This window comes from Helianthus annuus, chromosome 8, assembly GCF_002127325.2.
Source record: "Helianthus annuus cultivar XRQ/B chromosome 8, HanXRQr2.0-SUNRISE, whole genome shotgun sequence".
In the NCBI taxonomy this organism is placed as follows: Eukaryota; Viridiplantae; Streptophyta; class Magnoliopsida; order Asterales; family Asteraceae; genus Helianthus; species Helianthus annuus.
The window spans coordinates 31,066,588-31,081,687 of NC_035440.2; the positions used below are offsets into that span (position 1 = coordinate 31,066,588).

The following is a 15,100-nucleotide window of genomic DNA, read 5'->3' on the forward strand; positions in this document are numbered from 1 at the left end:
GCAATTGATAATCTAAACTCAAGAGATACCACCTAACAGACCATGAACGGCTAACAACTAAACGGCTCGATACAAAGAAACCACTCCCGACACAAAAATTTCACACCACCAAATGCACGAAAACAAATAAAACACAAGATAGATAAACACATGCACCTGATCAGAAAACAAGTGAGTGTTTGTACTGGTGTAGCGGCTGCGATCTAACCGGAACATACGCCCCTCATAGATTCTTTGAGATCTCACCGGGGATGTTGCCAAACATCCCCACACTTGATTCATTGCATCCGTGAAGATGGAACGTAGAGACCTGTCAAAACACAAACACACCAAAACGAAACGAAACCAAACCAAAATACAATACTCTACATCCTCGGGCTGCCTCCCGAGGGCGCTAAGTTTTAGGTCTTCAGCCAGACCATACCTGTTATGCGTTACGGTGGTTCAAATGGCATTTCTCGTGCAAAGAACACTTGTGCTGGTGGATGTCTTAGAAACGACCTAGTCTATAGTCTAAGTACCAACAAACCGCCTTGTGCGAACCTAGTAGGGGTTCTGCACGAGCCTATTTCTGTTATGCTCTCTCGAACTTATTCTTGCACGAACACCGCATACTACTGCTTCGTGCAGGATTGACCTTTCCTAAGGTCGGATACTATCATTTTGCCTTTCCTAAGGCAAGCACGACACGCACGACTTTCAAAAAAACAAACGAGTGATTCGATCGAGATTAGGTGTGAAAACCGTAAACTCTCGATTAAATCGTTCGTTCGGCGCGAATTTTTACTATAAACAAGAGAATTTGCATTGAATCCGGAGTGAAATCCATACTTTGACGCAAATCTCCCTCTTTATCTCGTGGTTGTATCACACAAACAGGAATGCAGTCAAGCTACACATAAGAATCAAACGTTCACATAGCATAAAAGTCTCAAGTATCACAAGTAGCATGTTTTCATGTTTAACAGCGGATTGAGTATGTTTCAAATAAGTTTCAAGTGTCAAGTGTCTTAATATAGAATACATGTTGCATCCCAAAAGTGGTTAAAACAAAAAGGGATCGAGTATACTCACAGTGGGTGCTTAGAACCAAACATTGCTTAATTGGATCGAAGGGAGCGTTGGATCAGCCTGCGAGCAGGGAACAGAGCATAAGTCCTCAAAGTGCTGACCCGGTCGGGAACAGAGTGTCGAATAGTGCGGAAATCGAGTTAAAGTGTCTGACGGACTACCTGGGCGGATGGTCATCCGGACGGATGACCATTCGAACGGATGGCCATTCGAACAGTGGGTGTTTGTGAACTGTTAAAGTTTTCAATGTTGTGAACATAGTGTCATGTAAAACAAACAACAAGTGTTATCATGATCAGATCATCTGGACGAACGGTCATCCGATCGGATGGCCATTTGGACAGATGGTCAGTGAGTGAAGTTTTGTGAAATTTTCTAAGATTGAGTTAACGGAGACGGTGTGACGACGTGTCAAACAACGGGAACATACCAAACCCAGCTCGTTCGATCGGATGGGTATCACCCCTTTCGAACAGACGAGCTGTTTCCACTGACACTTCATGTTTGACCCGTTAATCGGTTCGTTTTCCGGTGGAAATCAGCTTTCAAGCCGACTCTTGACTAAGGAATGAGTCGAGAGCCTGTTTGAGTCTGATTCCACCAAATTTTTTTTGTATAAAAGCTGAAGAAAGTTCAGGAATCAGTGGTAAAATGTGTTGTTTATCAGATCTGAGCCGGAAACATGTGAAATTCCGTCAGATCTAGTGTAAAAGTGTGATAATCCTTTAGATTTTGTTTAAAAGTTGTGAAAATCCATTAGATCTGGAACCAATCTTGGTTAAATGGCGTTCCACAACAGTTTGCATAAGCAACCCAATGGAAACCACCTTCAAGAGGTCCAAATCAGTTGGTTTTCGAGAAATTGTTGGAGTGTTCGTGTTATTTTGATGAAGAATATGGTGTAGAAGTGATAAATGATAAAGGTTGTACAAGATTTTAGGAGAAATACTTACAGAATGGGCTTGAATCTCGATTAAAGTGACTGAGAGGGCGTGTGGTCAGAGGGCAGTGTCAAAGGTGAGAATGAAGGGTTAACAGCCCTATTTATAAGTGATAGTGACAGTTGGTGGAGAATGGCAGGCGGTCGGATGGCCTTCCGGTCGAATGGCCATCCAGTCGGATGGTCATCCGATCGGATGTCCATTCGGACAGCCGACTCTCGTTTGTTTGTTTCCCGACTTTGGTTCGTTTTGCGAGCTAGATTAAGTGTTGCGTTGCGTATTATTGTGAGTAACCATTACATGGTATTATTACATAATAACCGTTGTATTGAATGATCCTGGACGGTTGCTTTCTGTTCATATAATGCATACAGCTTTGGTTGCTGGTTGGGCCGGTTCGATGGCCCTGTATGAATTAGCAGTTTTTGATCCTTCTGACCCTATTCTTGATCCAATGTGGAGACAGGGTAAGTTCATTATACCCTTCATGACTCGTTTATGAATAACAAATTCCTGGGGCGGTTGGAGTATCACGCGGGGGGGGGGGGGGGGGCTATAACGAATCCGGGTATTTGGAGTAACATAAAAGTTTCCGTGTTTCAAGTCTGCATTTAAGCTACTTTCTCGTTCAATAAGTATCAAGTTTCTCGTTCAAGTATGAAAGTTTCTCGTTCAATAAGTATCAAGTGTCAAGTTTCCAGCATCACATGAGTCAAGATTCATACTATTCATGTTTAAAGCATCATAAAAGCATCATAAAATCATCACATAGAGTAAAAGTTTCACATAGTTTAACGTGATTAAGATTCAAATGGTCTCATTAAGCATCACAAGGTAGGAAGTGTGACGAGACTTGCCAAAAGATAGAAGTTTCGAAATGCAGGGCGTTACACAAAGCCCCTATAATAGCAATAGTGTTGCTCGATATAATACCCCTAAAAAGCGAAGCTCTGCCTCGTTATTACAACCAGGAAGTCACCAGAAAGCAGTAGTATTATCTAAAACAGGAATGTGAGTACATTCACTTTTTCTCACTATTTGTGAGTACATTCACTTTTTCTCACTATTTGTGAGTACATCTTATTTTTTGTAAACTGTTTTTTACAAAACCTCAATTGTTTTAAAATATAATTATCAATGATTGAGTTATTCTATAATTATTGTCGGTATGTTGGGGTTTTGTATACATTACTTGTTACTACACTGTGAGTAGTAGCATGATCACAAGTCAGGATTGACAGTACCGTGGGTGGTAATTGGGTAGATAAAAACATTGTAATCGCTCTCAATACTGTAAAAATATAAAAGCTAGTTTTGATTAAACTGGGATGCACTCGCCAGTATTTCTTGTTGATAAAACTTTTAAAACGCATTTCAGGTAGCAAAATGTGATAGCCAAATTAATAAACACCGATACCATTAATTTGGATCTCGCGGCCACACGCTCCCAGGGTAGGGGTCGGGGGTTGCGAAATTTCGAGTCTCGATTTTTCCGTAAAAACATGTATTCGATGTTTGGTTGCGGATAACACAAGTATGTAACAAGTATATGTATAAAAGTGAATTTCCATTATGATCAAAGCCTCGGATTACAAGATTGGAAGTGAATTACGAATACAATACGATTACAAGTTTCTAAAAATAGAAATACGATTACACCTTCTAAATAAGGAAAGTACAAAATGCGAAGCGTTACAATGTGGTCTTTTGCACTCGTGTAGTCCCAGTGGTTGTAAAAGCTCTAAATCCAGTTATTTCGCACACACTTAACTAAGAATCTTAACAAAGCTAAGTGATAAGAACCACACAGGTGCAAAAATTACATCCACTAGGAGCTCTGTAATTATTGAGGTATTGTGATCAACTCTACAATATCTGAAAACCGTAGGAACCAACCAGGCATTTAACTCTAATTTAAAATAAGCACAAAAATCACAAATATATTTAAATAAAACACATACACACATTTGGCTTTTATATAAAGAAACCTATAGAAAATCCCTAAAAAAACAAAACAAGAGGGGGTTCGAACCCTTGAGCTTTGGAGAGAATGTTAGGGAAATACGGGTTAAGTACTACGATGTATATAAACTTGAATTCATTATAAATAAAAGAGTAAATTACAAGTCTTGTTCTTTACGTTTACATCAAATTATAAGCGGTGTTATTTAACGCAAAAGTTGACAAGTTCTGTACTTAATGTTTCAAAATCTTACACGTTATGTCCTTTAGGTCAAACCCAGTTAATTTTTTGGTTAAATCAAATTACAAAAGGGTATTTTAGTCTTTTTATCCATGTATTTAATATTATTTAAAAAATAAAAAAAATATTATTATTATTATTATTATTATTATTATTATTATTATTATTATTATTATTATTATTATTATTATTATTACCACCTACAACCACAATCACCACTACCATCCACCATCCTCAAATCAAGAACAATTGACATCACCACCACCCTTCATCATCCTTAACCACCACCACCACCTGCGAACCACCCACTTCCGTCGCCACCGCCACCACCACCACCACCACCGCAACCTTTCATCATCTACAACCACCATCACCACTACCCCCCACTTCCACCACCATCCCCAAATCAAGAACAACTGACATCACCACCACCATTCATCATCCACCTTACTGTCTCCTCCATCCACGATCGCAGGAGAGAGAGAAGAGAGAGAAAGGAAGTTTAGAAAAAGAACTTTTTTTTCTTTTTATTATAAACTTTTCATTATTTACACAATAGTCCCTTAATATAAGTTGTTTTAAAAAAAATAGTCTCTAAGGAGGTGAAATGACAAAAATACCCTCATGTGAAAGGCACAAGACCAGATTCAATCAAAAAATTTAATTGAGTTTTGCCTGAAGAACATAACGTGCAAGATTTTGGAACATTAAGTACAAAACTTGTCAACTTTTACGCTAAAGGACACCGTCTGCAATTTGACGTAAACATAAAGGACAAAACTTGTAATTTAAATAGAATATATTTTTCAATATACCTATTTATGAAAATAAATAAATTATTTAAACTATATGTCCTTGAATTCATTATTCAAACGTGACTACTTTGCTTTTAGTCTCACACTTAATTTGACTAACAAAGACACCCCCTAAACTTTTCATTTTTAAAAATGATTTCATTATCATATTTATTAGTGGTAAGATGCTTCTAATACAAGTGACACTTTAATATCACACCAATGATTAGATATAATAAGAAAAATACCCAGAAAAAAGTTCCAAGTCATATCACCATCCGTTCTAATTTAACTAACGCACTCTTTAATAATTACGTTTTGATTTAACTAAAAACTAAAAAAAATGTGATTGGTTGATTAGGGGTGGACCCTAACACCTTAAAGTCTCGCAAGCGTTACTGACTTACCGACTTACCCGCATTAAATAATGATTCGTGCTAATGTCAACTGAATTTGAACCAGTGGAGTTGGTAATATGTGAGCAGTTTTAGCCTTTAGGACAACAAACATGGATGCAATGCGAGTTACAAAAAAGTTACCGGTTCGGTTACGCTTATGCCACACACCAAAACCAAAACGAAACCACAATTTTAGGTTAATCAGTTATGGTTTAACCAAACCATCTGCTAATTATTGGGTCAAGTTAACTCGGCTATACGCTCACCATGAGTCCGTAAAATCCACAAAAACACATGAAAACACAAATCAAACATAAAAAGGTATCTTGAGACTAAAACAGTACACAAAAAATCACATAAAAACACAAATCTTGAGACTAAAATTATGAACAAAAGAGAGATTTGAAGCCTAAATTGAAATGTCAAACGTACATAGGCTCGCTATGTAGGTAGGATTGACGAAAAAATTGTAAGATTGTTCGGTTATCCGATCCTGCAAACGAGCTTAAACTTCTAACTCCTATGAATTATGCGATCTTTCGACTTTCAAAAATAACTTCTAAAATGTTTGTTTAGACCTATGAGGCTTTAAATCAGCAGCAGTAATTTACAAAAGTCGCAACAAAGATTGGAGCATGAAAATTGGATTCTAACAAAAAATGTAAAACAAAAACATGTAATTTCAATATGAAGATCAAGTGATACAGAATGAACTTAGACCAAAAACATCAAAGTGTGTAAAGATAAAAGCTCAAAATTAAGTGAGACGACCCTTAATACTCGATATAACTAAGCCTTAATAGCATACTTCCTCAATGGAAAGTACTTCTCCTTTTTCTTCTCTCGTTCCGTCTTCAACGACGCCTACCATCCAACAAAACAAACAAGACACCAATCAACAATATGTCACGAACCAAATTAACCACCCAAAGCCATTGGAATTCGGGTATTTCAGCTCTTGGATTATAATTACTTAACCCAAAACCCGTCTGTGTTACCACTCCCTCACGACTATAGCAGAAGTACAGATTCATGTTGGTCACATTGAAATTCGATCATAAAGAAAAAAAGACTTTAACGATACCTGATGTTTGGTCAAACGCCTACGAATGGCTCTGGTCTTCTTAGGGCGCAAATCAAGAGGCAAGTACTTCTTGTTCTTGTAAGCTTCCCTGAGCTTTGCCTTCTGTGTCTGTGAAATAACAGTCAACACCTGTGCAATAGAAGTCCTCACCACTTTTCTGCACCCACAATAACAGATACGGTTTACAAACTTGACATTATAAAATTATAACTCTAGTAAAGCCAAGTGTTTGCAAGACATAACAACCATTTTACAATCCAACATAAATATGTTCAATAACTAACACTGTTTGGAGTCAAAAAGCTCAAAATGTAAAAACTGCATGCACCCGTTGCCTAAGCGCAACGTGCAAAAAGAAGCAGATGACAGTCCATGCCATATTAGCTGTTTTAGACATGTTTCCGGCTTGTTTAGACTGATTTTTGGCTGGTTCAGACCGTTTAAAACTAATATTGACCGGTACAGGGAGGTTTTTTAGGTTTAGGTGTTTTCCGCGTCGTGATGCACTCAAGGCACTAAACATGCACCCAGCCTCACCCATAGTTGTTAATGGCGAATAGCGACAAATAGCGATAAGATACCTATATGCTACATAGCGAATAGCGATAAATAGAAATACACTAGGAAAAAAAATTAATTTTTTTATATGTATATTATATGAATACTAGAGTTGCATCTTTCTGAGGACATGGTCCAAGATAGGACTTTGTGGAGGCGTAGGATTAGGGTTAAGGACTTCTAGAGGATATTGCAGTAAGGTCTTAGGTGTTTTTTAGGGATGTAGGTCTTTCTTATTCTTAAAGTGATTTTACCAGTGATTGCCTTATGGTGTTTATGTCCAAATGATGTTGTATGCTTTTATACATGATTTACATTATATTGTGTCACTCTGATCACTTTCTTGGTATTGGTGGCTTCCTATTTACATTATATTATGTCCAAATGATGTTGTATGCTATTTCTATATTGTTTGACTAGGTGTGTTGGCATGTTGTTCGTTTTGGAGCCGAGGGTCTCTCTAGAAGCCGCCTCTCTATCCCTAGGGATAGAGGCAAGGTCTGTCTACATCCCACCCTCCCCATACCCTATAAGTAGCTTTGCTATTTGTGGGATTTACTGGGTATGGTTGTTGTTGTATTTAACAAAAACCTAAACTCCAGCTATTTTATAGCTATATTTAATTGCTATTTACGTTAAGAAACATAAAAACAAATAAATTGTTGCTATTATCGCTATCTATCGCTACAATCGTAATAGCCAGCCTAGACCTATACGCTACTTAGCGCACTATAGCGATCGCTACGCTCGATACTGACAACTATGGCCTCACCTGAATGCCTAGGCACGCCTCATGCACTCTTAACTACACAGATTAACATTTAACGTAACAACTACAAGACAGACACAAAAACACAATATCTTTAACATTCTTCAATACAAAATGCTATAGAGCAGAAATCAAAACCTAAAAAGCAATCTAGATATTCCTAAACCACATTTTAACTCCTAGATCAAAAACACTAATTCAGAATATAAAAATCTTTAAAACATTTCCAATTTACGCTAAAGTAAACAATAAACACAAACTACAGTACACATGTCCAAATTGCGTGTAAATATAATAGATCATCAGGAAGTAGAAATTACATTTTGGAGAGCTTGTTAGGAGCACCACCGGTGACTTTAGCAACACGGAGGAGTGCGAGTTCAGTTTTTAGATCCTTCAACTGAGCAAACAAATCAGTTTTTGATTTCTCCCTCAACTCGTGAACTTTGATTCTAGCTGCATTTTAAGTAATAATTTGTCAAAATTCAATAAAAAACTAAAAAGCTACAGGCTTGTTAGCAATGGAGATTACCCATGGATTATGAGTTTGTTGCAAATGCCGCCGCTGTAGTCTTCTGAAACCCTAGAATAAAACGACGAACCAGTGCTTCACGTTCAGGTTAGGAATATTTATTTATTTTTAGGGACAATTTCATATTTCCCCCTATAAAACCTTTTAATTGCATATATACTCAAGTCTAAATTAAAATTGCATATTTCCCCTTCATTAACTAATAAAATTGTAAATTTACCCATTTTAATTTATTTTATTAAAGTTTAATTATATAATGACTATTTTACCCTTAATTTACTAAACATTAAAGAAGTTGCATATTTACTAGTTTTTGTGTTTTTTTTCACAAATTTTATTTTGTTTTTGTTTTTTTCCTTACGTTTCGCTAATTAGTTTTTATTCATTTTGTACCTCTTTACAAAGTTTCTTTTTGGCATTTCTTCTTTGTTTTTCCATCTATGACAAGCTAAAGTAACAATCTTTAAAAATATGAGTAAAGTCAAAACTTTAATCTGTTATGGTACAAAGAAATCATAAAAAATAAACACCAAAAATCCATGTAACAAAACAATTGAAAGCCATATATTTATTTATCCATATGACATCAAGAAAATGTAGAAAATAAAAAACATCATCAGTTCAACGTCAAAAACCATATGCATCCATATATGATATCTCCCCTGACTTTGTGGTTTTAGCATATGCATCCATCAAAATAAAAAACCGAACATTAAAGCTACACAGTTCGAACATACGATGACTGCAAGCAATGAAGAAAATAAAGAACAACTATTGCTTTATAGATTCCCTCATAAAATTACTAACTAAACCTCCAACTAAAACAGAATTCAAGGTCAAAAACAACAAATCGAAAGCATTCATCACACTTAATTGTAATAGAGTAGAAAACATATTGACGGAATATCGGCGCCGACTGAATCGCAAAGGGAGAAGAACGTGAAGAGTCAGTTTGGATATTTTGAAACTGGAGATTTCCCTTGATCGATGATTTTGTGTGAGTGATGAGGATATTTTGATTTTGAAAAGGGCAATCTATTCAATTTTATGATAAAGGGGAAATATGCAATTCTAGTTTTGGCTTGGGTATATATGCAATTAGTATGTTTTTTTAAGGGGAAATATGCAATTATTCCTTATTTTTATAAATAATTTTCATAAGCCCATGCCCAATCTAGTCTGTATACCCTTTACAGGCCCACATAAGCCCAACCCAGTCTAGTTTTGTTATCTTCTCTTTCTTTTATAAAAACTAGGGTCAGAGTTACCCATGTGTTGCGCAACACGCGGTTAGAATTCAAAACATATAATACACGATGACAATGATAAATGAATTTGTCAAATTAAATAAAATGATATCTAAATGTGTTAAGAAGCAAAGGTAAAAAAGTAATAAGAAAATGTAAAACAATATAACAAATAACAAATGTAAAAGAAATGGAAAACAATAGAAACTTGGTCGGTTTCGGTGCACTCGTTATAGCAAAGTAAAAGAAAAGTTAAAAAATATGTTAAAAAGAGTATCGACGCATTCGTTAAAAAACTAAACTAAAAAAAACCCTGGCCACAGTCGTTATAGCAAAGAAAAAGGAAAGTTAAAAATTATGTCTAAAATAGTATTAACGTGTTCGATAAAAAAACTATTTAAAAGTAGAAAAGTAATTTGGTTAAAGATTAAACTAAATGGATTCCAAATAAAAGTTTACACTAAAAAAAACGAGATAGATTAAAGGACGAAAAGTCACTATCAATCTTCTTTTAATTTATACATAGATTATATGAAAAATTAGGAATGATAATGTGTGAATGTGATTAAAAAAACTATATGTAAAGAAAACTGTGTGAAAACAAAATCTACTTTAAGTCACATAAAACAATAAATTTGTTTGTGATACAACATACAGAAATAATAAGCAAATGTTACTGGATGAGTATTGTGTGAATTTTTTGTTCCAAGATTGGAAATTTTGGATGTGTTTTAAGTGGCTTGTATAGGTTAGTTTTGAGTTCAGTGTTTCACCACTTTAATTAAATATTTAATTAAACATGTTGACTCGTTAATCTGTTTAACCCGTCATTACAACCTCCAAGCTATTTTGCATATGTATAACCCGTTAACACATTAACATGAGCAGTCCATGTTCCAAGGTATCGTGGTAATCACGTGTTGGTTTATTTGGAAAGCGAGGAATGATCGAGTCTTTAATGGCAAGATTCTTAAGGCTGAAGAGGTGTTCAGATCAATTATGGCTGCTGGATTCTTGTGGTTTAGAAGCAGGACTAAGTGTATAGATTTTACATGGGCTAATTGGTGTAAATTCTTGTAAGGTTTTGTTGTCGTTGGGCCGCCCGTTGTTTTTGATCGGGCTGGCCTTGGTTTAATGAAGTTTTCTTTAAAAAAAAAAAACATGTTTGACTTTTTAGAAATAAATGGATTAAATGAGTCTTGCTTAAGTTGCACGCATATAATTGTATCCGGGTGAGTTTTTATGTAGGGAAAATTACCAAAATAGCCGCTTGACCAACCTTTTTACGAAAATAGCCATTTGACCAGGCTTAATGGACCTTCCCATCCAAGTGAACCCCCATTTTTATGCACCTTCAATCCAGCCACAACCAAGCGGACACGTGTCCCTTTAACCTGAACCGGCTTTATGCCGCCACACCTGTCAGCCGAGCCGCTTCATCCCCAAGCCAAGCCGCTTCGCCCCCTGCCTGATTTATGCCGCTTTGTGGTACTGCCAAGCCGAGCCGCTTTGCCCCATTCCAAGCCGCTATACCCTGGATCTAAGCCGCTTCAGCATGCCACCTACCCCCAAGCCGTTTCAACCTATGCCCAAGCCGCTACACCCCGGATACGAGCCGCTTCAGCATCCCACCTACCCCCAAGCCGCTACACATGTGTTTTTTATGTATAATTTCTTAAGTATATATATAACATCTGGATTTTGCACACATTTGTTTTTTGTCTTCTCGTTATCTTTGTATGAATACATAGTTTGGTCACGTTTAGTATAACTCATGGGTGTTAAGTTTGTGATATACACCGGGGGAAAGTGGGAGGTTGTTAACGGGAACATCGAGTATGTTGCCGGTCACGATTGTATTACTAGACGTGGTTTAGAAGTTGAAACCAATTTTTCCTACATCACTTTTTTAAGTTATATTCGCAAGATGTGTGATATTCAAAATATTACTCGGATATCCTACCGGATGTCTTCGTTTACAGATCCGATCGATATAATGAATGATAATGATGTTGTTTTTTTCTTTAATTTGGCTGAGAGTAAACCGTTTGAATTATTTCAGTTATATGTCATTCAAGAACCCGGTGTTGAGTCTTCTGATTGCGCATTTTTAAACAATTTCAGAGTTCCTGGTTTAAATTTATCTTTTGATGAAAGTGATAAAAAAATTTATGAAAACTGTACCCAATTATACTTACCGAGTAATAGCCAAGGCATATCTTCTATTGTGTTCGAGCCAGGCCACATTTTTAATAGCAAAGAGGAAATGAAACTTGAATTGGGTAAAAAATGTTTGATAGAACGATTTGAGTTTAAAGTTGACAGATCGTCTAAAACACGGTACGAAGTGTCATGTTCTGTTGATGGTTGTGAGTGGCGTTTTAGGGCATACGGCTTTGCTGGTGATAGCGCATTTTATGTTAAATATTTCAACGATAAACACACTTGTTCAAAGACGCTCACACACCCACATTTTCGTCAGGAAAACCTCCAAGTTGTGGGTCATTATTTAGTGCCTCAATTAAAAGACGGTGGTCAAATTTATCGCGGAAACGAGATAAAGTCCGATTTTAAACAAAATTTAGGAATTGATATTAGTTACATGCAAGCATGGCGTGGAAAATGTCATGCTTTAGAACTCTTGCAAGGTACAAGCAGAGATTCTTTTGCCGAACTCCCAATTTATTGTTACAATTTGGAGCGGGCGAATCCGGGAACAGTGACTCACATTTGGATTGACGACGAGAGTCGGTTTGAAATGGTCTTTGTGGCTATTGGTGCAGCGGTAAGTCGGAACCTTAATAATATTTTTTTTATCTTAAAATAAGATGGTCATTCACTAATTTTTTTTTTCAGGTTCGTAGTTTTATGCGTAATTTAAGACCTGTTATTATTATAGACGCTGCCCATTTGAAGGGTGAATTTAAAGGAACATTGTTTTTAGCAGTTGGCATGGACGGAAATAACCAGATTTTACCAATTGCCTATGGAATAGGCAAATCAGAGGATGGTGCTTCTTGGACATGGTTCCTCTCAAAGCTTAAAGGCTGTGTTGGTGAAATTCCAGATATGGCGATCATATCGGATAGGGCCAATTCAATACATTTAGCTGTAAGCAACGTGTTTCCACACGCTTATCACGGTCTCTGCTGTCGACATTTAATGGTGAACTTAAGCTTACCGTCGAATAAAAAAAAAGGAATACGAGAGCCTCTGGTGGAAGACATGTAAATCTTACCGGGTGTCTGATTTTAATGAGTCTTTCCACACTCTATGTCTTGCAGTTCCTAGAATACGGAACACTTTAGTAAGTATTGGGTTTGGTCGGTGGGCAAGAGCGCATTGTCCCGGCAATCGATATCATTATATGACATCTAACAGTGCAGAGTCAATTAACGCTTTGTCTAAAGACTATCGTAAATTGCCAGTAACCCAACTTATTGAATTTTTCCGTCAATCTGTTCAAAAATGGTTCTATGATCGTCGGCTGGAGGGAATTAAGGAAAGACATGAGCTTACCCAGTGGGCTCAAAAAAAAATTGCAAAGAAAATTGATGGGTCTAGAACTTGGACTGTCGCTGGTGTAGGGTTGACCACTTTTGATGTTGACGACAGGAAAAAGCGTGGTTTTGTAGATTTTTCCGATCGAACATGTAGTTGCCGTGTTTGGCAAGTTTCTGGACTACCCTGTGGGCACGTGATTGCCGTATCCAAATTCTTAGGTGAAACTGACTGCAGTCATTATGCTTTCCGATGTTATTCCAATGAAGTATATAAAAAAACTTACGAGGAAGCGATTAATCCTCTTCCTCATAAATCTATCTGAATGGGAGATACCAGAAGGTCTTATAAATGTTCGCCCCCCGCATATTACAAAACGTCAGTCTGGCCGTCCGCGAGCAAACAACCGAATCTTGTCTCGGGGGGAAGAACCCACGCCTCTATATTGTGGTAGGTGTAAGTCACACGGCCATCATCGTGACGTTTGTTCAGCCCCAATCCCATCGCAACAACGTTCGCGTAAAGGCAAGGAAACCGTTGCTCATGAAGACCCAGGAAATTATCCGTCTGATAATTATTTTCCGTCTTATAACTTGGGAGATTTTTAGTTTTAGTGTAGTATTTTGGTATTTTCTTTTTTATGTACAACATTATGTTGAAATCCTTGTACTTGAAAAATCTATTTATATTTTAACTTGAATTACTTTAACATGCATAGATACAAACATCAGTTTTTTGTAGGAGTGAATCGGCCAGCGTAGAGTTCATCCGCCATGTACCGTCTGTATCTGACACAAGCATCCTGTAGATTTTCCTCGTCCCATGTCAATGCAACGTTTTGAACAAGTTTTTCCATTAACATACAAATAATTACACCTGAATTTCGACCTGTATGATCCCCGTTATCTGGCCACACATCATCCCCCGCACACTCCAAGGCATCAGTCTCGTTTATTCCAGAACGTTGCCAGTACGATATGCGACCCAAAAACCATAAGAATGGAGACTCAAATTCAAGTAGAAATTGATGTATTTTTTTATGTATGCAAAACGACTCTCCACAATGAATTACATTACAATTATTTGGGAAATAAACTTTAACTTTTAGTGACAACATGTTTATCTGTAAGATTAACCAGTGTTGATCCTTGTGTGAAACTGGCATGTAGACCTACAAAATGTCGATATTTAAATGGCCGGATCAAATTATTTTTGGATGAAATTAATAAAATAATAAACAACTTTTACCGTATCCACATTCCAAAATGCAGGAAATTTTTCTCTAGACCCATCTGCATAGCTGTAAGCATCATGATTTTGTTCAACTAGCATGTTGAAAAAATGAGGGGGCATAATTGTCCAACGATAATCATTTGACTGGCACGGCCGTGTCTGGCTTTGAGTTTCCCGTAAATACATTAGCTTGTTACACCATGCATTTATGTGCTGGAAATTAAAGGGCAAAACTAATTTAAAAATATTAAAAAAAACATATATAGTTCGTATGTTTACGTTTTTAAATACCGTTTCTTGTATAAAACCATTGCCACAAAACCCTAGAAGTCCGCCCCACCAGTCTTTTCCTAACGGTGTAATGCCCATGTATGTCGAATAGCAAGTTGGTGTATCACCATCGTAGTAAAACTCAAGAACATTTGGAGGCCAATTTTCATATCGATCATCTTGAATGATCCAAAGCGTGTTCTGTACTGGATGAGGAATGGTTGAGCAAGACCTCCTCTTGGACATTATTAGTTCCTCAGTATGTTGGAAAGAGGAAGCATAAAGATGTGTATATATAGCCACCTCCATCTGACCAAGACATCCAAAAATCTATGTTTTTTTAATTTATTTTTTTCTAACAATTACTTAAAAAAAATATGCACACGTCCATAAGACTATATATATTTCGAAACAAATAAAAAAATATTTATTTTCAAACCTGTGAATAATAATTTTAACTTACGAACACCGTTTTTAATAAAATGTATATCAAGACATT

The 15,100-nt window shown here is 36.7% G+C and overlaps 2 protein-coding genes across 2 annotated transcripts; one reads left to right on the forward strand and one right to left on the reverse strand.

Moving 5' to 3' along the window:
- Positions 1-6,064: 6,064 nt before the first annotated feature.
- Positions 6,065-8,499, reverse strand: LOC110872534 (60S ribosomal protein L35-2). Its single transcript, XM_022121345.2, has 4 exons — positions 8,351-8,499; positions 8,139-8,274; positions 6,492-6,648; positions 6,065-6,271 (listed from the first exon to the last, which is right to left on the reverse strand). The coding sequence occupies exons 1-4, from the start codon at positions 8,352-8,354 to the stop codon at positions 6,197-6,199; spliced, it is 372 nt and encodes a 123-aa protein (XP_021977037.1). The 5' UTR covers positions 8,355-8,499; the 3' UTR covers positions 6,065-6,196.
- Positions 8,500-11,371: 2,872 nt separating this feature from the next.
- On the forward strand, positions 11,372-13,423 carry LOC110869811. The gene is made up of 3 exons (XM_035975954.1): positions 11,372-12,382; positions 12,454-12,739; positions 12,882-13,423. Exons 1-3 carry the CDS (start codon positions 11,372-11,374, stop codon positions 13,421-13,423), a joined length of 1,839 nt encoding a protein of 612 aa, XP_035831847.1.
- The last annotated feature ends 1,677 nt before the right edge of the window (positions 13,424-15,100 follow it).

What these genes read in the sequence shown, in the direction of transcription:
- LOC110872534 (XM_022121345.2), bottom strand. An exon ending in CCTAACAAGCTCTCCAAAAT is followed by an intron (nt 6,649 to 8,138) that starts GTAATTTCTACT and finishes TTGTGGGTGCAG; the next exon opens with AAAAGTGGTGAGGACTTCTA. An exon ending in GGCGTTTGACCAAACATCAG is followed by an intron (nt 6,272 to 6,491) that starts GTATCGTTAAAG and finishes GTTGGATGGTAG; the next exon opens with GCGTCGTTGAAGACGGAACG.
- LOC110869811 (XM_035975954.1), top strand. Translation starts at nt 11,372, where the DNA reads ATGGGTGTTAAGTTTGTGATATACACCGGGGGAAAGTGGGAGGTTGTT. An exon ending in TTGTGGCTATTGGTGCAGCG is followed by an intron (nt 12,383 to 12,453) that starts GTAAGTCGGAAC and finishes TTTTTTTTTCAG; the next exon opens with GTTCGTAGTTTTATGCGTAA. An exon ending in GTTTCCACACGCTTATCACG is followed by an intron (nt 12,740 to 12,881) that starts GTCTCTGCTGTC and finishes TATGTCTTGCAG; the next exon opens with TTCCTAGAATACGGAACACT.